At 40.3% G+C, this 21,631-nt stretch overlaps 1 protein-coding gene across 2 annotated transcripts in view; it reads right to left on the reverse strand.

Annotated features, from left to right (window-relative positions):
- Positions 1 to 21,631, reverse strand: part of AHCYL1 (adenosylhomocysteinase like 1) — a gene marked incomplete at its 3' end in the record, with an annotated part of 41,480 nt that overhangs the window by 9,996 nt on the left and 9,853 nt on the right. For both annotated transcript variants that reach the window (XM_082834588.1, XM_082834589.1), the window contains exons 2-5: positions 5,187 to 5,298; positions 2,520 to 2,663; positions 1,254 to 1,354; positions 715 to 817 (exon numbers count right to left, since the gene is read on the reverse strand). In XM_082834588.1, coding sequence (XP_082690714.1) covers positions 715 to 817; positions 1,254 to 1,354; positions 2,520 to 2,663; positions 5,187 to 5,298 — 460 coding nt within the window. The remainder of the gene's footprint in view (positions 1 to 714; positions 818 to 1,253; positions 1,355 to 2,519; positions 2,664 to 5,186; positions 5,299 to 21,631) is intronic.

Here is a 21,631-nt window from a genome sequence, read left to right on the forward strand (position 1 = left end):
TTTACATTATAAAATTGTATATATACCGAGACTTATTTCATCTCTGTAAAAAGTGAACAGAAAAATGGAAAAATATGTCAAATATTATCTCTGTGTAGCAGGATTTTAGTTTTTTTGGGGAACCTCTTAAATTTTCTGCAATAAACATCAGAAAAGAGTAAACAAGAAAAACAAAAGTACTATACAGTTGTTTTCTGAGGATCATAGGAAGATGGGAGAACCTTAAAGAAACTTCAGAGTGATTTTCCTTTGAACATTTTAACAATAAAAATTACTTACGTTTAACTGAACTCGTAAGTAGTTCATATATTTTCAATGAAATATTGAATACCAAATTATCTAATGAACTATCAAATAGATGGTACCTCTTACTTGTGTTCTCTCAAAAGTGAGGAGACTTTTGTGAAAGGAGACCAGCTGAGCTCATACTCACACAGCTCACATAGTTTAAAGTTCTTTCTCATTCATTTAACATTAGAATTGGGCATTTCCCCATATATTATATTCTTTACAAAGATCATTTTAAATGACTATACAATATTCCATTATGCATATGGACCTTTATTATCCATTTCCTTCCTGTTGACACTTTTATTACCCTCCACATTTCACAGCACCTAGACATACATGACATTGTAAAGATAATTCTGATATGTAAACATTATGTTTAGATAATTATTTTGCAGCAAAGTCAGTGAAAAAAGCCGAACTTACCAGCCTCAGCCAGTGCTGCAGCCACTTCATTTTGAGTGGAGTAGATGTTGCAGGCAGACCAGCGGCACTGAGCCCCCAGGGCACAGAGTGTTTCAATCAACACCTATACAGATGTATAGGAAGACAGAGTGAGAAGGAGGAGGGCCAGACTTGAGTGGTAACTAAGAGAACAATGCCCAGCAACTCAGCAGCAACAGGTGCTACACTGGGAAGTTACAAAAGGGTGTGTAATCCACTAGTCAGTACACTGGAATCTAACTTTACCCCCCCAAAATGGTCCCAAACGTCTTAATAACATATTTATAACAATCACATTTTTGCAAATCGAGATCTCCCTAAGTCAGGTTGGTTAAAAGTAGGTTATATCTACACAATCAAAGTAGAAAACCCCATTATTGTGTAACTGGGAGGTTCCACTTAATAGTTAGCACTTGGAAGTTAGATAGGGAAGGAAAAGCAAGTTAAAAAAAAGAGAAAAAGTGTCCCTCCCCACCCCCACTCCCATCAGAAGACCATCACTTTTCTCCCAACAAACTCACCGCTGTCTGGGCTGTGATATGTGTACAGCCCACTATTTTAGCACCAGCCAAGGGCTTCTCTCCCTGAGCACGTTTCCTGAGTGAAATCAGAGCAGACATGTCTGTGAAAGAACAGAGTATTTGAGCTAGGTCTGCACTAGCAATATCATTAATTCCTGCCCCAGCGACATCTAGGGCTGGTCTGGATCTGTTGAGATATGGTGAGGTAAGGAAGAAAAAACTCTAAGCACATTTTTTATTTTTATTTTATTTTTGGCCGTGCCACGCGGCTTGTGGGATTTTAGTTCCCCGACCAGGGATTGAACCCGGGCCCTTGGCAGGGAGAGCATGGAGTCCTAACCACTGGACGGCCAGGGAATTCCCTCTAAGCATATTTATTTGATGTCTGGCAGCTTCAACTGCAGAACAACAGCAGTGAGTTGTCATCTAATCACTTGGAATTTCTCTCTTCCTCTACAGTTTCAGCCTTATATACAGAGGGCTTATATGTAGTCAAATTCTCAAAAGTGATAGAAATGGAAGGTGAGTGTCACCATTCATCTGGGAGAAGAGGGAAGTAGTTATGGCATTGGCTAATGGATTCCTATATACTACAATCATCAGACCAGGAAGAAAGACTTTACATCAGCAGAAGCCACTTGCTTCTGTTTTTCTACGCTGTCTAATCCTATTCTATCAGTTTGTTTGAGTTCTGTATTCCTGCCCAGTATAGAACATGCCTCCAATGTGAAAACAACAAGAGTAAAGAGACATTATTGCGAGTGGGGCTGGGTAGAGAAACCAAGATTTAACTGATTGTCAGTCATTTTTACTCTTGCTCCAGCAGAGGGTGCTCAGGATCAAAGACCAAAAGAGACCCTAGGTCACCACATCCTTAGCTGAAAACCCTCCCACATTTGCTGCTTCTGGGAAATCTGGGTCTCTGAGATTGGCAGCTATGGTAGGATCCCGCAGAACTAACCACCATGTACTGATCCAGGACTTGCTGACTCTGCAAGCAGATCTTTGAATATGGTATCATGCGGGAGGAAAAGGGAAAGTACTCTGTGTAATTACCACACGCTGAGAACAGGCAGCAGCAGGGAGAACAAGAACAAGAATCCTGAAGCTCAAGCTCCATACAGATAGACTTGTTTATACAAAAGCCCAGGATACTGGAGTTTCCCAGGAGACTTTCAAGTTAGCTTTCAAGCCTTAAGTTGTTTGTGCATTCTGATGGCTAGCAAGTGGGCTGCTTCTGGTCCCCTACCCACTCCCTTTCTTTACCTTGCTCTGCAATCTCAATCTCCCGGCGTCCAAATTCTGCCTGCTTGATGTTCTTCACACAGAAATTGCTGCTGCCCTTGGAGTTGGTTTGCTGCTTTTCTCGGGGGGAAACCTCATCATCAGAGCTATCTGTATAGGACGCAGCTAGAACCAGGAAAGAAAGAAATGAGGAAAGAAAAACCTCAATGGCCCCAACTCCACAGAGTGCAGTCACCAAGGGACTCTCATTTAAGTTAAGCGAACACTCTTAATTGGAGCCACCTTTTACGTCTCTCTCCGTTCTACTCCTCCAGGGTCTAAGAAATGGTATGAATGAAACTGTTGTAGATCTTTCGGTATTGTGGCCCTTTCCCCGCCCCCCCCGCCCCCCACCGATGACTTTGCCATTAGTGCCTATGATAAGGAGCTATTGATCCCAAACCTGCACCAGCTCAAGAGAATCCCTCAAAACAGGGGCACTTGGTCCCAACCGGGACTGTAACCAGACATGGCAAAAATGGAAGAATAATTTAGGCCATATAAGGAATGTTATTTCTATAGATCACTAGTTCTCAAACTTAAGTATCTAAAGCATCTGTCAGAATCACATGGAAGGCTTGTTGAAACACAGATGGCTAGGGCCCCACTGCCAGAAACTCCCATTCAGTAGGTCTCAGATGGGACCCAAGAATTAGCATTTCTAACAAATCCCCAAGTGCTGCTGATATTGCTGTTTAGAGGATCATACTTTGAGAATCATTAATGTAAAAGAATAAAAACAGTAAGATAACCTTATCTTATAAAATCTTATAAAGAGATTTTACACTAGGTTGCACTAAGGAACACAGAAATGCCACAAAAGATGAGCAGCACTGATTCTGTTGCCAGCCCTGAGATCACTCAAGATGTTCAACTTTAAAAAGCAGCTTCACAAAAAGCCAAAAATGTCCTTGCAGATAGATACGCAGGAGAATATAAAGCAAGGAGAATATAAAACAATCACTCCTTACCTCTCAAATCACTTTTTTTCTCTCATTGAATATTTTCCTGATCACCGTCTCTGCCAGTGTACCAGGTCTCTCGCTGACTTCTACATACACACATCCTCCTCTGTCCAGCTAACACAAATACTACTAAAGGTTATCTATCCACTAGGACAATTTAACTCTATCACTAAGCTTTTAAAAATGCTCTACTAGGTCCCCCATAAAACATAGCCATCAAGATCTTTAAAGACTTCTTAAAGCTTCCATCACTCATCCCAACTTTTTCTCTCGTAATTCAATCTTTCAAATTTTTTTCTCTTAGCTATAATTAGCCTGCTTGCCACCTATCATTTTTTGTATCTGTCTCACTCCAAGACACCTTTTCACTTATGACAGCCATTATATTTTGGAACCTTTTCTTGCACACATGCTCACAGTGAGACTGCATATTCATTTATTTCCGTACATAACCCTGTATACCACCATTTGTACTTGTCTGCCTATCTTGTCCATAATGGGTTAACAGTGTCACAGGGCAGAGAATAAGTTTTTAAAAATTGTCTATCCGTTTCTTTTTTTTTAAACAGTCCTTATACCTCAAGCCCAGTCCTAATGTTAGTAATACAATGCAAACAAGATTATGGCAAAAGAAAATAAATGGCTTTTGGTACAAATTCCTTTGCTGACATTCATAGCAATCTATGACCTTGAGCAAGCCTTTTAATCTTTTAACAATGTTTCCTCAGTTGAACAATGAGGGGGTTGGATTAGATGCCCCGTTTCCTCCAGTACTCAAACTGAGATTCTATATCCTTTTCCATGTTAATTTTCTAATACCCGCCTCTAAAGTTGAGAAGGGCACAGTTCAAAGCAGAAAAAAAGACTGCTTATATAGGGATAAGATAGGAGAGGAGAACTAAAAAGAAACAGCTGGAGCCACATTAGTTGGACTCTTTCCCACTCCAGAGGTTAACAGGGGAAGATATTTCAACATAAAGGGTAACCTAGTAAATAAAAAGAGCTAAATACTAATTTTTTTTTGCGGTACGCGGGCCTCTCACCGCCGTGGCCTCTCCCATTGCGGAGCACAGGCTCCGGACGCGCAGGCTCAGCGGCCATGGCTCACAGGCCCAGCGGCTCCGTGCATGTGGAATCCTCCCGGACCGGGGCATGAACCCGTGTCTCCTGCATCAGCAGGTGGACTCAAACCACTGCGCCACCAGGGAAGCCCACTAATTTTTATTGTTGACAATTCAAGCAGTCTTAAAGGCAAGAAAGAAAAATAGGTGGCAGGGTATATCTTTAACAAAGAAATCAGAAATTATGCTTCCAAAGTACACCTCTTCTTCAAGGCCAGTTCTGGCAGCCAAAATACCATTGATTTTCTCCCTTCTCAATGTGGGTGAATAAACGTGGGAATGGGAACCGGCCCAGTACTACCAACCAGGAACTGGCCACAGACCACACACAGAGACCATCGGGGAGGAAAGTCTCACGATGACAAAAGCTTCTCCAGCTACAACCCTGGCTGGGAACATTCCCATTGCTCAACCACTAGTTATCAGCTTTCAGCACAAAGACAGGCAGTCCTGACATGAGGTATTTTCAGATCCTAGATAAGTGAAGAGAACTGGGTAGAGTACTAGCTCAAGACTCTGGAATAGGGAGGAGAGATCAGAGAGAACAGGAAGTTCACACCTACCTGAACTGTAGCTGTCAGTGGAGGACTGAGAAATAGAGCGAGACAAAGATCGTCGACCAGTCTTGGTGGGGAATTTGGTGAACTCCTGCATGTCATCAGCAAACTGGATTTGCTATAAGAGGAAGACAAAAAGTTGAAACTTACAAGGATTCTATGAAATGTTTCATTTTTAAAGGCTATACATTGCCTCCCCTAAAAGCTAGTATAATCTGGTGGCTCCTACTAAGCCAGTAATTCTTCCACCAGAAATGAGGGTGGAGGAGGCTATTCTCTTGACTCCTCCCAAAATGCCAATTACTATCTCTTCCCGATGGCTTCAGCAGAATCTTGTGGGGACAGGGGGAGGAGAGAGAGCTTAAGACCCAACTTCGTTTAGCATTTGTCTAATTTCACAGGTCTTCCTTCCCACGTTCCATAAAGTTTTCTTTTCTCTTCTCTTCTAACCCTGAGACATTAAACTCTTTACCCTTGCTCTCAACTCTATCAAAAAGCAGGCATAATCTCTTAGGGCTTCTGCTTGATTTTTATTTCAGAATATTCTCTTGTAGCATATTCTTATCCTGAAGTTAGCAATGGTCTTGTTTTTTTGAAAGAATTATGAAGAGATGCCTTAAATGGTGATGGGCATTGGGGTGCTAATAGTCAGAGTCCAATCATGTACCTATCCTTCACAAAGCCAACGGAATATTGCCAGAACCTTCTATACACAGTAAAATACCAGAAAATTCTAATAAAAATTTAAAAACACACATACCATAGTAAATTCCAACTAATTAGGACTAATATATATATATATATATATATATATATATATATATATTTTTTTTTTTTTTGGCGGTACGCGGGCCTCTCACTGCTGTGGCCTCTCCCGTTGCGGAGCACAGGCGCCGGACGCACAGGCCCAGTGGCCATGGCTCACGGGCCCAGCCGCTCCGCGGCATGTGGGATCTTCCCGGACTGGGGCACAAACCCGTGTCCCCTGCATCGGCAGGTGGACCCTCAACCACTGCGTCACCAGGGAAGCCCAAATTAGGACTAATTTGAAGGAAGGAGAGAATAATGACTTGGTAAACTCTGTATTAAAAACTTACTTTAACCATAATTCAAAAAGAGTCATGTACCACGATGTTCATTGCGGCACTATTTACAATAGCCAGGACATGGAAGCAACCTAAGCGTCCATCGACAGATGAATGGATAAAGAAATATGGCACATATATACAGTGGAATATTACTCAGCCCTAAAAAGAAACGAAATTGAGTTATTTGTAGTGAGGTGGATGGACCTAGAGTCTGTCATACAGAGTGAAGAAAGTCAGAAAGAGAAAAACAAATACCATATGCTAACACATATATATGGAATCTAAAAAAAATGGTTCTGATGAACCTAGGGGCAGTACAGGAATAAAGACACAGACATAGAGAATGGACTTGAGGACACAGGGAAGGGGAAGGGTAAGCTGGGATGAAGTAAGAGTAGCACTGACATATATACACTACCAAATGTAAAATAGCTAGTGGGAAGCAGCTGCATGGCACAGGGAGATCAGCTCGGTGCTTTGCGACCACCTAGAGGGGTGGGATAAGGAGGGTGGGAGGGAGATACAAGAGGGAGGGGATATGGAGGTATATGTATGCATATAGCTGATTCACTTTGTTATACAGCAGAAACTAACACAACACTGTAAAGCAATTATACTCCAATAAAAATGTTAAAAAAAAACTTTCTTAAATGAAATAAGGCAGAAACAGATAACTTTTGAAGGATACTTGGAAGACTGGTTTTAATAAATAGCAAATAGCTTACAATTAACATCATTTATAGTTAAATTAATTAGTGTTTCTGAAGTGTAGGAAAACACTTCTATTAACTGGTTTAAACCTTCCTCCTAAACGCCTGTTTAAACTCTGACAAACCCTTTCTTTGAAATATAAAATAAACCTCGACCTCCTCTGAAAAACAGAATGGTTTGAGAATCTCAATCAAGCTTCTCCTCACAAGATGATTAAATCTGAAAAGGCTCCCATGGAGAATTCATTAAGCTAAGTTTTCAGCAAATAATATCTGGAAATGTAACCTATTACAGATTAAAATCTTCTCTCCATAATGCTAGCAACCTGGTTATAGGCATTTTGAAGCCAGGAATAGTAAAACGCCCATTAGTTACAGCTGCTAAACATTCCCCTCCTCTGTCATATGTACCCTCCAGCTAGGGTAGCATCTGGTGGCAGTGTAAGAATCAGGCATAACTGTGCAGCCTAGGCACAGGCAGCTAATATGAGCAAGGCGATTACTGAATTAGTAGGATTCTACAGGTAATGAAGCAGTAATCAAGGGAACACAGACTTGTGTTTTTACACCAAGAATCAAAGCGGAGAATACTGATGTCATAGATAATACTACTAGGCAGCAGGCCTGAAAGAAAAACTCCAGTGTACTTTCATTTTAAACCTACCTTGGCTTACCATCCAACTGGGCAGTGTTTCTTTAGGTTACTTTGTGAAATAGAGAGGAGGCAGAGTCCACAGACTATATTTTTAAGTTTAAGGACAGATCCTAAAGGCATGGAAGGGAAAGCGAGCTACATATTCTGGCATCTAGACCAGGATCTTGCACATAGGAAGCGTTCAATAATTATTTGTAGAATGAGTGAATCTTTCAAATTTCTTTCTTCTATAAGATCAAGTCAATTGAATTTCAAAAATAAATAAGTAAATAATAAAGATTCAAGCTAAACCACAAACACTACACCTGAACTTGATTAACAAGTATCTTCGTACACCTGAAGAAGCAGCTTTTTTAGTTTAGGTGCTAAAACTTTAATCAGCTTAAATGTCAAAAACACAACTGCCTTTCAAACCCAAACCAAACCAAACCAAAACCATTTATTGAAGTGACCACAAGTCAGCATCTGCCCTTCTAGATAGGATTTCCCACTGTATGTTCACATGACTTCTGCAGTCAGCAAAGCTAGATTTACTGAAGGGATTAATCCAGGGCCAAGGTAATGACTTTCAACCCAATATGCAGTTATTTTGGTGGCAGAAAAAACAGTCAAGAGACCATCAACACCGTTTAACACTCTCCAGAGGCAGCTCTTCCTCCATCAGCTTCCTTGCTCCTGGCCTAGGCAGCCTATTTGGAAGTTGCTCTCCTCTAATGACTGTTACGACTCCCTCCCTGTTCATCTTTTTTTTCCCCCAAAGGTTCTGGGTATATTCCCAGACACCACCTACCTGGGGGTAGGAAGGGTGAGGGAGGGAAATGCAATAACATTTGCAGTTTTTTTAAATAAAAAATATAGACAGCCTGCTGTGTCAAGACAGATATGTATTTCTTTAGCAACCTAAGAACTAATAGTCATAATCCCACCTTGTAGAATGGGATTAGGCTTTAGTAGCCTAAAGCTTAGCAAAATCTTTCCCATCTAAAAATATGAGACTGTTGCAAGCAGCTTACTAATCACTGCAGCGCCTCATCTCTCAGATAATGAATATGGTCCATATTTGAAGTGGGCAGAGAGTTAACTCAGGCCATGACATAAATGGGTCACTGTCTATTCTTGCAGCATATTGATAATCTCAATGCTTATAAATAAAATGATTCAGCTACACAAAGATACATGATAACCTTGTCTTCTCTCCCACCCCAAACTACGTGCAGAAGAGAACCTATATCAATAACTGCTGCTGTGAAATGCAGCTTCTCTGCTAGTTTCCATCAGGCCTGCTAGTTCCACTGGCTGTCTTCATAGCTAGTAGCTCTGTCTTCTCCTTGGTGAAATACCTCCTGGAATGTTGTTCACCTTCACATTGTAAATAGACAGTGCTGCCAAAAGCAATTTACAGATATCACAAGTTTTCTCTCTAGCGAAGCCAGATCTCAATAATAGCCTTCTAATTGGGTTGGACTCACTGCATTTAAGCAAAACATGGTTATTTAGTTGAAAACAAAATACAAAAAATGACTACAAAGTCGTCTGTTTACATTACTTCCTATTTATCATGATTTCTTCCAATCATTATTAAGTTTTAATTGGTATGCTTTCATGTTTCTTCAAATCTAGACCTGTAAGGAACGCCTGGTCTAATATGATGTAGGATGGGGATGAGGAGGAGGGAAAAGAAGATAGTTGAAGTCCAAAAAGGTCTGAAAATCAAAAAGTCCTATGTTAAAGAACTATTCTGTTTCAATACTCACTACCCCATATAAACAGCCTTACCCACAACAAACACACCAGTGTTCTATTTTTTTGGCCGGGCCACATGGTTTGCAGGATCTTACTTCCTCGACCAGGGATTGAACCCAGGCCCACGGCAGTGAAAGCACGGAGTCCTAACCACTGGACCGCCAGGGAATTCCCACCAGTGTTCTATTCTTGAACTAATATCAATCATATATGAGAAAGGTTAGAATATCAGATTGACCCATTCTGCAAATAGCACATCCAAATACAGAAGTGTACTTGCTGTGCCTTAGCAACTCAATTAAATGTCAGGCCAATTTTATGTGCTATTTTAGAGCACCTTTTAAAATAGCTTGGTGGGTACAATGGTTGACTCTTCTATGTGATACTGAGAATGGTAAGAAAAGCTCTACTGAAGAAACAATTTGGCGTATGGTACATCTACCACCTAGTGGTAAGTCTAGTGACAGACTGAGCTAAAAGAATTGCTCTACAGAACTTAGCAAGAAGAAGGAATCATAGGCAATCGATAACAGCTATAAGACTCCAGAGAAGAAAAACAGTCGTATACTACTTGTTTAGTTGATCTTAATTGATATTTTTTACCATCAGAAGCTGAGAAGTTTACTTCCACAAACACATGGTCTATCTAATCAGATTAAGTAGCTTAATTACACTTCCTTCCCAGGTCCCACCCAATTTTGCCTTCTAGGTCCTAAATCAGAGAATTAATAGCCACCAGAATTCCGCTATGACACTATGGCCAGTGGAGGGTGATCAGGATAATATTCAGGGTATTACATTCCTTTAGTCAATACATCTAGTAGGCACCAACTAAGTACTCAGTGCTATTTCAGGGAAGATCTATGGACTCCTTCCAGGACTCCTACCACATCTTTTCTAATCCCCTTTTCACACATCTTCTGGCTAATTTATTCTTTCTTCCACAGATTCTACTCTCACCTGCTTTTTTTTCAGAGGAAATGAAGAGAGTATGGCTGTCAGCATAAAAAAAGTCCAAGACCTTTTCTTGATACTTACCACTGATCAGTCTGATTCCCATTTCAGATGAATCCAAAGAAACAGTTATCAATAAACACCAACTTCTTGGTACAAGTACTATTTCAGACTTCCAATCAGGCAAAAGAAATTTCCCAAATGAAAGGCATCCCTTTCTCAACTTGGGGCCCGCAGGTACACCAACAGAAAACAGCTTATCTCAAGGGAATCAATGTCAGGCCACAGAGTCGAACCCAGAGCCACCTCCAGTCACTTCTTCCATTCCCTGGTGCAGAAACCAGTCTTCTGAGACTCGGCAGGTTTTGGCTGCTCACTGTCCTCCTTCCCTGTCTCAAGTTTCTTAAGTTCTCAGTTTCCCCAGATGGGGCCTGAGTTTCTAGAGGGAGGGGGTAGGCAAGCTAATCACAGCACACATCTCCCTCCCCCACTCCACTGGGCTGTGTCTCAACAGTAACAGGATAACACACACACACACACACTGCTAGAAACCAATTCCACTGTCACAAGAAACACTCCTTTCAAAATGGGACTCAACTTGATCTTTCTTCAATGTTGGTGGGAGTAAGGGGTGTGGCAAAACCAGGGCCCACACTGCTGAGTCACTTAAATGGTGAGGAAGGAACATAAAGCTTGAAAAACTCTGCCAAAGAGTGGTTTTACCCTTATCAGCTACTCCCCCTCTCTTCGTATTAGAGAGCACACTTCATTGGCTTTCTATTATCTCCTAAAGTGCTCTAGTGAAAGTGAGTGATCTAGGCCTCCAACTGCCAACTAGAGGTAAAATTAAGAGGTTTAAAAAATGGCAACAAGTGGGCTTCCCTGGTGACGCAGTGGTTGAGAGTCCGCCTGCTGACACAGGAGACACGGGTTCGTGCCCCGGTCCGGGAAGATCCCACATGCCGCGGAGCGGCTGGGCCCGTGAGCCATGGCCGCTGAGTCTGCGCATCCGGAGCCTGTGCTCCGCAACGGGAGAGGCCACAGCAGTGAGAGGCCCACGTACCGCAAAAAAAAAAAAAAAAAAAGCAACAAGTAAGAGGAAAGGCTTCCTAATCTTTTGAAAACCACAAATTACAACAGAACATAACATGCAACCGGACTATGTTTCAATTGCCTATTTAGCTATCTACCTGTCCAATTGCCTGGCCAGTTCCAACTTTCCTCATCCTCAATCCGTCTACCAATATTATATGAAAACATTCCAGTCATTCTTCTTTTTCTCCTGACACTGAATTATCATTAACTCTAGGGTTGTTTTTTTTTTCGTTGCTGTTTTTTGTACAGGTGACTGAAGAAATCTAGGTTCTTGGAACATACCCATGGCTTTACTGATACGCCCAAGTTCCCCCCACCGCATCCCCCAGCACCAGTTGGCACGTTCTATTTATTTTTCCAACTTTATTACGATCATTTTCAACATAAAAAAATTAACACAATATAATGAACATCTGTATACCCTCCATCTAGATTGAAGCTTTCCATTTTCCATATTAGGTTTCTTTCTCTATCTCTATACATATACACACATGCATACTTTCAAACAGTCCTGCAAAAAAAATTTTCCAAATATAAAAATTCATAATAAATTCTTCAGAATGCATCTTCTAACAAAGATATTCTTCTACAGAGCCCCTATAACATTATAATACTTAAGAACATTAACAACAATTCTATATCATCAAATATCCAGTCTGTATTCAAATTTACTTAATTTTTCTCAAGTATATCCTTCATAGTTGTAAACCCGGCTCTTCCAACCCAGGATGGAATCAAGGTTCACTAAATGCATTTGGTTGTTAGGTTCTTTTAGTTTCTGCTAATTTAGAAGAGTTCTCCTGCTTCCCACCTGCCCCCCCTCCCTGCCCCACCGTGCTCTGTGATACTGACTTTTCCTCCCAGAGTCCAAGCCAGTTGCCTTATAGAATCTCCTTTTTTTTTTTTTTGCGGTACGCGGGCCTCTCACTGCCGGCCTCTCCCGCTGCGGAGCACAGGATCCGGACGCGCAGGCTCAGCGGCCATGGCTCGCGGGCCCAGCCGCTCCACAGCATGTGGGATCCTCCTGGAGCGGGGCATGAACCCGTGTCCCCTGCATCGGCAGGTGGACTCTCAACCACTGCGCCACGAGGGAAGCCCTCTCCCATATTTTGAATTTTTCAGACTGTTTCCTTCCTGTGAACTGGATGTTCAGTTTTGGGGTTTGATTAGAAAGAGGTTAAAATTTGGCAAGAATATTTCATAGTTGGTGTTGTATACTTTACTTCGCAGCGTATCAGGAGGCACATAAAGTCAGGTTGTTCCACTACTGGGGACACTAACCTGAAACCCTTGGTTAAAGTGACGAACATCAGTCTTTGAAAGGAATATTTTCTCCTTTGCAAGTAAAGGTTAATTTGTGGGGTGATCCTTGTCAGCCTGTGAATGTCCCGTTCCCTAGTGACTTTACCATCTGTTCATAATCCTTGCCTGAGCCAATTATACTGGGGAGGAGGGGGGTTTATAGAATCATGATTCCTATCATTCTTTCCACATATATTAGGCTGGCATGTAAAGAAAAGCTTTTCTTCTTTCTCTTTCACTTTTTTTTTTTTACGTGTCATTCATATTTTATTTATCCAATATGTTACACTCAATTATATGATTGCACTGAATGCTCCAATTGTCCCAAACTGGGCCAGTGGGAGCCTCCTTTAAGCTGACTCTTCTGTTCTTTTGACATGATCCCATTTAAATGATTCCTTTCTTTCCGACATAAGAAGATATACCAGGCTCATCTTGTTCTTTCTCTGCTTCAGACCTAGAATCAGTCATTTCTCCAGGGAGCCCTGATTTCTTTCAGCGGGGAAAGGTATTTAGAAACTAAAATCTGGATATAATGTCTGCCTATTGCTAAGAGAGGTGTCAGTGCTTCTAAGTTCTTTCAGTAGAGAGAGAAATTAATCTTTTTTGTGTTACTCATGAGTACATATTGATACTTTTTTTCAAATTTAACATTACCATTTTTAAAATTTTTAATTTTCCTATTTGTATCTTTTTTTTTATGGTGACAATCTTGGTCTCTAACAGCAATACAATATTTACTTATTTGCTTTAGTCTATACTACACATAAAATAATTTCAAAATTACAAGGCTAATATTATTAACAATAATCTATGCAGTGAAGTGTCAATATTTCATTGAAGTTCTTTTTTTCCTTAGAACATATTTCACAAAGAGTATGCATAGTCAAAGTACTTTTTTCTGGGTGATTGTGTAATCTTCCTGATATGTAGTTAGGTTCATTTGTTTCTGTTTATATGCAATTTTAAGATTTCCTTTTTCTTCTCTTAATTTTATTTTTTGACATATAAAACACATCTCAAAAATTTTAAAGGTATACTCAGAGAAGTCTCATTTCCATTCCTATCCCCCCAACTCTGTTCCACTCTCCCCAATTTTCATTAATTTCTGGTTTAGCCTTCTTATGTTCATTTTTTGAGGTAGGAAAAGCAAATATGTATTTATATTCTTATTTTCCCTCTCTTTCTTATTCAAAAGGTAGCAGCTAAAATATTCTGCACCTTGTTTTTTTTTTCACTTGGAAATCACTTTGTATTGGTTCAGAGAGTACAAGAATCAACAATTCTTGAATGTCAGGAAAGACCAAGCCTGGTTACACATATATACAAACCTTACATGTTTGTAATAAAAGGTCATTAGCCTTAATTCGCAGTCCTCTTTAAAGCCAATACTGATTTTAAGTGAAGTTCACAAGATGTGAAACTTGCAAACCTTACTGCAAAGTACGCTGGGATATTCTTTAAGATGAAAACACAACTGCTTACAAATTAGGCAAATCTGTATTCTTCAAACAAATTGCCATGAGAAGAAAAGTTATCACTGAAAGCAAGTAATCAGTGGATATCTCTAGAAGGAAGATGGAGTCTGGCATTTTGGAAGGTGGCCACATAGACTGAGTAAGTGCCATCTGTGTAATTTCTTAGCCTATCAAATTGGAACAAGATTGGAGATGTTATAAGAACAATTCTTCCTTCCTTGATCTGGAAGTCTAGCTTAAATAAACTTGAAAGCCAATTACATCTTAGAAATTTAAACCCTCTTTACATATTCACTTGAGTGAGTGAATCCCACCTGTGATATGGCAGAAGAAATACAAGTAGCTCCCAATAAGTAGCACCTGAGTCCACGAGGGTCAGCATTCAGAACCCTAGACTAATACTCAACAAAGGTTAATGAGACATTTTTTTTTTAGTCACCATCCACTGCTTCCCATCAAGTACAGGCTCAAGGGAGGAAAAAACCACCAAAACTCAATATTAAATAACATTATCTGACTTTAAAGACCTAATGTTAAATACTATGTAGTAACAGGTATTGCTTCCAGAGATGAGTGGGTCAATGGGACTCTTCAGAATCCATTCTGTAGTTACATTGGATATTTTCGAGTTCAAAGGACAAGGTGAAACGACTTTAAAGATCAGCTGCAGCAAGCTTGTTTCCATAGCTCTTAAAAACAAAACACAAAATGTTAAGCTTCTAATACATGGACAAGAATCTATCAAAGATAATCAGTCACATCAAAAACATGATTGTAGGGTTTCTCTGGTGGCGCAGTGGTTGAGAGTCTGCCTGCCAATGCAGGGGACACGGGTTCGTGCCCTGGTACGGGAAGATCCCACATGCCGCGGAGCGGATGGACCCGTGAGCCATGGCTGCTGAGCCTGCGCGTCCGGAGCCTGTGCTCCACAACGGGAGAGGCCACAACAGTGAGAGGCCCGCGTACCATAAAAAACAACAACAACATGATTGTAGGGACTTCCCTGGTGGTGCAGTGGTTAAGAATCCGCTTGCCAGTGCAGGGGACATGGGTTCGAGCCCTGCTCTGGGAAGATCCCACATGCCATGGAGCAACTAAGCCTGTGCGCCACAACTACTAAAGCCCGTGTACCTAGAGCCCGTGCTCAGCAACAAGAGAAGCCACCACAATGAGAAGCACGCGCAGCACAACAAAGAGTAGCTCCCATTTGCCACAACTAGAGAAAGCCCGCGCACAGCAACGAAGACCCAACACAGCCAAAAATAAATAAATAAATAAAACATAATTGTATTTTTCATTGTAGAGAGGCAGTATTTGCCATCCTTCTTGATGTTCTAACTTGAGGTGTTTATGTTCAATTCTGGATAAGTCTCAGTATAAAATAATGACCTTAGATAGCCTACAAGAAACAAGCTGGTTGAAAGAAATTGTAGGCCGAAACATCTTTGGAGCTATTGAAAAATAAGAGCTCCCTGTTGTTCCAGAATGAATACAGTGCAATCCCCCTATTCTCACTGCCTCCCAGACCTGAAGACAAAAGTTTGGGTTTTCCTGACCTATGACTTTCTGATTAGCCATATTCTAATGAGTAAAGTGGACAGATAAGCAAGGATAAAGGTCTCTTGCTTTTGGCTGTATGGTAAACCAAAAGCCAAAACCAACTCTTGTATAGGAAAAGTTATTCAGCAAATTTTACCAGTAATACTGCTAGAATATCACTGATCTAAATGTTTTTCAAACCATTTTTGTTTAAATCTTGGCATACAAAGAACAAGTAAAACCACCCGAGGGCATTCAATTAGGACTTTTTACTTAAAGCTGATTAGCAGTTTGAAATCCACACTTGCTAGCATGGTGAAAACCAAGGTCCTGAATGCCTAGATTTCTATGACTTTCTAGTTTAAGCACCTGCTTCAACATTAGTGGCTGTGGCTAAGATTTTCTTATAGAGGATTTGTATTTTCAAAACATTCTGGAATCCTTTGACTGCTGGATCTACCCTTCACAGATGACAAAACAGAACAGGGGTGGGAGTTAAGTGACTTGCTCAAGGCAATTTGCTACCAACATTAACAACAACAACAACAAACCCAGTTAAGTAAAAAACAAAACAAAAACAACCCCCCCCCCCCCTACAAAAACAGTACTATTATCCTTCTTTTGTAACAGGCTGGGGGAAACAGCAGCGTTCCCCTTTATTTTCAAGGGGTTAGTTTACAGAACAGCCTACTATTGCACTAAAGCTTTCTGAACTTACAATATCAGTTGAACATGGTGAGCTTTGGGGAGGGAAAAGAACTCTCAGTTCCAAAATCCACACTGGTTTTGGGAGAAGTGAAATGATGCAAAGAAAAGTCATATTAAGTTGCCAATGAACTGCCATTGAGAGATACTGCTCCTTAGACTTGGAAAGGGTGAAGAGAGAACAGGAGAGCCCAAACATTGTGGAAGCAAAAAGCTCCACTCTGGCATATGCTTCAATTGTCTTTTGGGGATGGATTGGGGAGGAGGAGAATGTACAAGCAGTCTAATCCTGACACTTTCTGATGAAAGAAATGACCCGTGAGCTTCCCATTGGAATCAAAAGCAATTTAAAAACTCCACCTGATATATAAACCAATTCAAATGATTGTGCTAATTTATTTCTCCTAGTTGAACTACCTATAAAGTAGAATTACATATTTATAACTATATAAGCCTAAAATTTTAGACATGAAATTTATTTTTATTTTTTTTAGCTGTATCAAAGCAAGAAAATATCTTACAACGTAGATTTCTCCCAATAGTGAGTATTTATTTCCTTTTAGGAAAATGCCCCTTCTGTTGATATTTTATATTTGGGTTTTAATGTAATTTGGATTGGATATAGAGTTTATCCTTTACCCCTCTACACTTTTTTTTTTTTGGCCGCACCTCACGGCATACAGGATCTTAGTTCCCCAACCAGGGATCGAACCCGCACCCCCTGCAGTGGAACCTCGGAGTCTTAAACGCTGGACCACCAGAGAAATCCCTACTGCTCGTATTTTAAATAATTTCTGCTTTCTTTTAAATGAGAAATATCTGATCTTTTAAAAAATATATAAGTAGAACATTTAAATGTAATTTATTTAGTACCCTTCATGTAAGGAGAAGTTCGTGTGAAAGATTTAATATTTAAATTTTAGATACTCTTAAACTTTCCAATCCTTAGTGTCTCTAGTCTTTCAGAGTCTCTTAAAAAAATATAGTAAGTCCCCTACATACAAACCTTCAAGTCGCCAACTTTCAAAGATGTGAACGTGTTTGCTTGTCCAATCACGCAAGTTAGTTCACGTGTCTGGCATACGTTGTGCATCCCCTACCAGTGGTTGTGTTTTTGTGTACTTTACTGTATAGTACTGTATAAAGTACAGTAGTACAGTATCTTTATTTCAAGCCCTGGATGTCCAGAAGCAAGTGTAAAAGCAGCAGTGATGTAGCTTGTACTGCTAAGAAGAGCCAAGCAATAACGATGGAAACAAAAGTGAAAATAATTGAGAGAGTGGAGCGACAAGAGGAAGAAGTAACTGAAGAACCAAAGAGATTCACAACCCAGGAAATGGCAAGGGAACTTTCTTTATTTGACGAGGCACTGTTAGTTTTTGAGGCACAGGACCCGAACACAGAATGGTACACAAAGGTTGCAGCAGCCTTCAGAATGTTCAGAATGCAATCCAGTGCTACCGTGTTAACTATGATGAGAAAAAAAAGAGCTACTACCCAGACATCACTGGATTGTTTTTTCAAGAGGGTAGATAGAATTGTATCCAGCAAGGAACCAGAACCTGTGCCATCAACGTCAGGCATTTGAGTGAAATTGCAGCTTGCCCTCTGTCTCCTGTTGCTGAAAATCCTTCAGCTTTCCCACCTCCCACCTCCTCCAGTCAGTAACTCTTCATGCCTGTTCACTCGATGCCAGCCCCTGTATGCCAGCTGCTGTACTGTACTACTGTACTTTTCAAGGTACTGTACTGTAAGATTAAAAATGTTTTCTTAAAAAAAAAAACTCCACCTGTATTTACTTATACACAGACGTTTTCAATTTGGTATGGTTAAAATTGACCCATGATTTTTTTTTCTGGTTATCTTGGAAACCCGCTGGCTATCTTCATAAGATACGATGATGCTTTAAAACATGCAGCAAAGAATATATTTTAAATGTGCTTTTTATCAGCGTTTATTTATCCTGTGCAGAATAGTGATGGGGGAACTTTTCTTTCACACACTAACACTTAGTATAATTAGAGAACATGCCCTTAAATTGAGAACATTCTACTAGGTTCCTTTCTCAACTGTGGGGTACCACTCAAACACTACCTACTTCAAGTCACTTGCACTTTATAACATGTCTGAAAGATCTAGTGAGGTTGGATTTTCCCAATTCAAAATGAGCTATAAGTAAATTTGGGAACCTCCCAGTAAAATTTTTAGATAAAGACACATTTTGTCACTGATGCTTTCCCACTTTCTGGTACCACTTCTCTAACTGACTCTGCTACAACTAAAAAAAAAAGTTCTTGTAAGGTTATTAATTTTATTGAAGTATTCTGGACTTAACTGACATAATATATGATTACTGAATCTTGGTTTCATATCCACAGTAGACATTATATAAAGTACTCATTTAATGAACAAGAAAAAAATCCTGGCTATATGGTTTTTAAGAACAGTAGAATTTCCCCAAAAACTCAATAGTAGGTTTTAACTATATAGCTTCATAAGCTGAACAGAACCTCAAAATAAATCTAAACAGACCCAGGAAGTGAGGTCTGAAATTCCTTTGATCATTTTAAAGGGCTTCTTTAAAAATAGAAAATAGAGATAGTTGGTGGTATGATTATATTCTACTAGATTAGGTAGCTTTGACTTTAATGCATCATTGAGCAAACAATGAGATGTCTTTTATATTAAATAGCAGGTTGTAAGGTTTCACAGCAAAATAGTTTTTCCATATGCTGGAGAGCAGTTACAACTGGAACCATCTAGAGCCTCCCGGCTCCTCTGGGGAGGACTGTGAGTACTGTTCTCTAATGGGCTCTGAATTTATAGAAGTTTGGCCTGGAAGGCCTTGAATACAGCACTTATTCAGCAACCCCTCAATGTGGGTCTGGAAAGCTCTCCTTAGACTTAGGCAGAGAAACAAGAATATCCCTGTAAAGACCACCTTAAGAGGTCTTGGCCTGTGGTTATACTAAAGGCCAGATTTCAGGGAGGTAAAGGTAGAACTGGCATAGAACTCTGCAAGCTCGTTGTGCTCCAATCTCTAAATCTGGCTGTGTCTTTTCTACATAATTCTTTCTCCTGTTGCCCCAAATGAAATTTCATTCATATTTCTGTAGTACATGTTACACACTGTACTAACTCTGAGGAATGGTTCTGCCATTCATTCAAGTCAAACACCAACTTTTCTAGGGATAGAGACATACTAACATTGGTATAAATAAAGCAAAGCCTTATCTACCCTCCCCTTTTTACCCTAACATAAACAGACCCCTTCAGGACTAAAAAGGAATCTTTTGTCTGGGTCTCAAATCTATTCACTTCGGCTTAAGGAGGAAACTGCTCTCCTGGCTACCTGGCTTACCAGCTTAGTTAATTGTCTTTCTGAGCTCCGCCCGTTTTTTCCTATCATCTTTCTCTGATCTTTTACTCTTTGGCTATTTCCTCAGTCCCTCAATCAACTCCTGTGATTTTCTATGTTTTGAAGCCAGAATTTCACTAAAAAGTCCTCTCACGATCTTTATAATTTTACTATCTTAATCCAGGAATTCACAATATAAATTATCATGTTAAGGAAATTCTCATATTCTGACCTGATTTTTAATCTATTGAGTCCAAGAAGCTCAGCCAACCAGAAACTAGAGATGAGGACAGAGAGTCAAAGTCATTCTTGACATTTCAAAGAGAACACAGACTAAAGAAATGCTATTGGTTTAGTGGAGGTCTAGCCATTCCTTATACTTTTTCTAGAGACACCCTTGAGTTCTTGGCAAACTACCTTGGCTATACAGATGAAGAAACCACAATCCTGTCCTGCTAGGAGATAAAATGCCCATACACCCAAACTCATGAGCTTGCTTTATCCCAATCACGACATTAATCAATTCTAGGCAAGCAAGCTGTCTAGGTTTTTAGCCTGGGATCCATGGATGGGTTTCAGGCTGCCAACTCCCCCTTATATGCAAATTGTTACATGTATGTAATTTTTCTGGAAGATAAGCACAGCTCTGATAGGGCTCTAAACTCCAAACAGTTGGGACCACTACACCAGACTCACATGAGCCAAATAGTAACCTCATAGGAATGTAAATGCCACAGGATAGATATGGACCTTTGCCTTGTTCACCGATGTATCCTAAGCAGCCAGCACAGGTCCAGGGACACAGTAGATGCTCAACCTTGACTTGACAGGGATGCATGATTTCTGGTTATGGCTTACTCTGTATACCTTGGGAAAGAAGAGTAAGTATAGGCTATTTTCCAGGACCTCTTTTATGGGGCACAAGATTTCCCTCATGGCCAAAGTCATCCGAGATAGGTGGTGGCTGCATTACCATCCAAATAGCAGATTTCACAACAATTTTGGCTAGCCTTGCTAGATAATCTGAAAGAGTGGTTCTAAATCTGGGATCTCTCAAGTTTAGCTGAGAAAGCTGTTCCAAAATGCACATACCATCCCATTTTCCACCTGCCCCTTACTCTCAACCCCTCCCCATTCGGATTAAGTAGGTCTAGGTTAGGGCCCCGGTTACCAATATTTTGAAAAAGCTCCCTAGGTGACTCCCTAGCTAGCTCCCTAGCTTTTACTCCTTCCCACTCCATGAGGAGGACTGATCTGAGACAATCTAAGCAGGATCTGAAAAAGCAAACACAAGCACATGGAGTTTACCAGGCTCTTGATAAAGTGACTCAAGGAACACAGGGAACAAATGAGTTAGTCTTGTACAGAAATAAAACAAATAAGGCCAAGGAAGTAGAAAATCTGCTTTTAATACCAACTCCATCTGTCAGCTACAGACAATCATTCAGATGGATCCACAAGGGTTTAGGAGAGCATGACAAAGAGCCTGTCTGAGGAAGAGAGACTGTATTTTTACAATGCGTTGGTCCAAATTCAGTAAAAACTGGCAAGGTGCTCTCATTCCAAACATGCCCAGTGCTCAGCTAATCCCCTCCCTGTGAAGTCAGAAAAGAATGTGCAGAATTCTGAACCCTCTACTCCCCAAATAGGAGAGGTTCCTTCTCCTGAATGCAAGTGTTGAAACTAATCCCATCAACTCTCCACTCCTAATTACAAACTAGAGAAATGAGGTGCCTTCTCAACATAGGTGCTCTTTTTAAATTTATTTTTATTTTTGAATTTTATTTTTTATACAGCAGGGTTCTTATTATCTATTTTATACAT

This window comes from Leucopleurus acutus (genome assembly GCF_964270905.1).
Source record: "Leucopleurus acutus genome assembly, chromosome: 2".
Taxonomy (NCBI): Eukaryota; Metazoa; Chordata; class Mammalia; order Artiodactyla; family Delphinidae; genus Leucopleurus; species Leucopleurus acutus.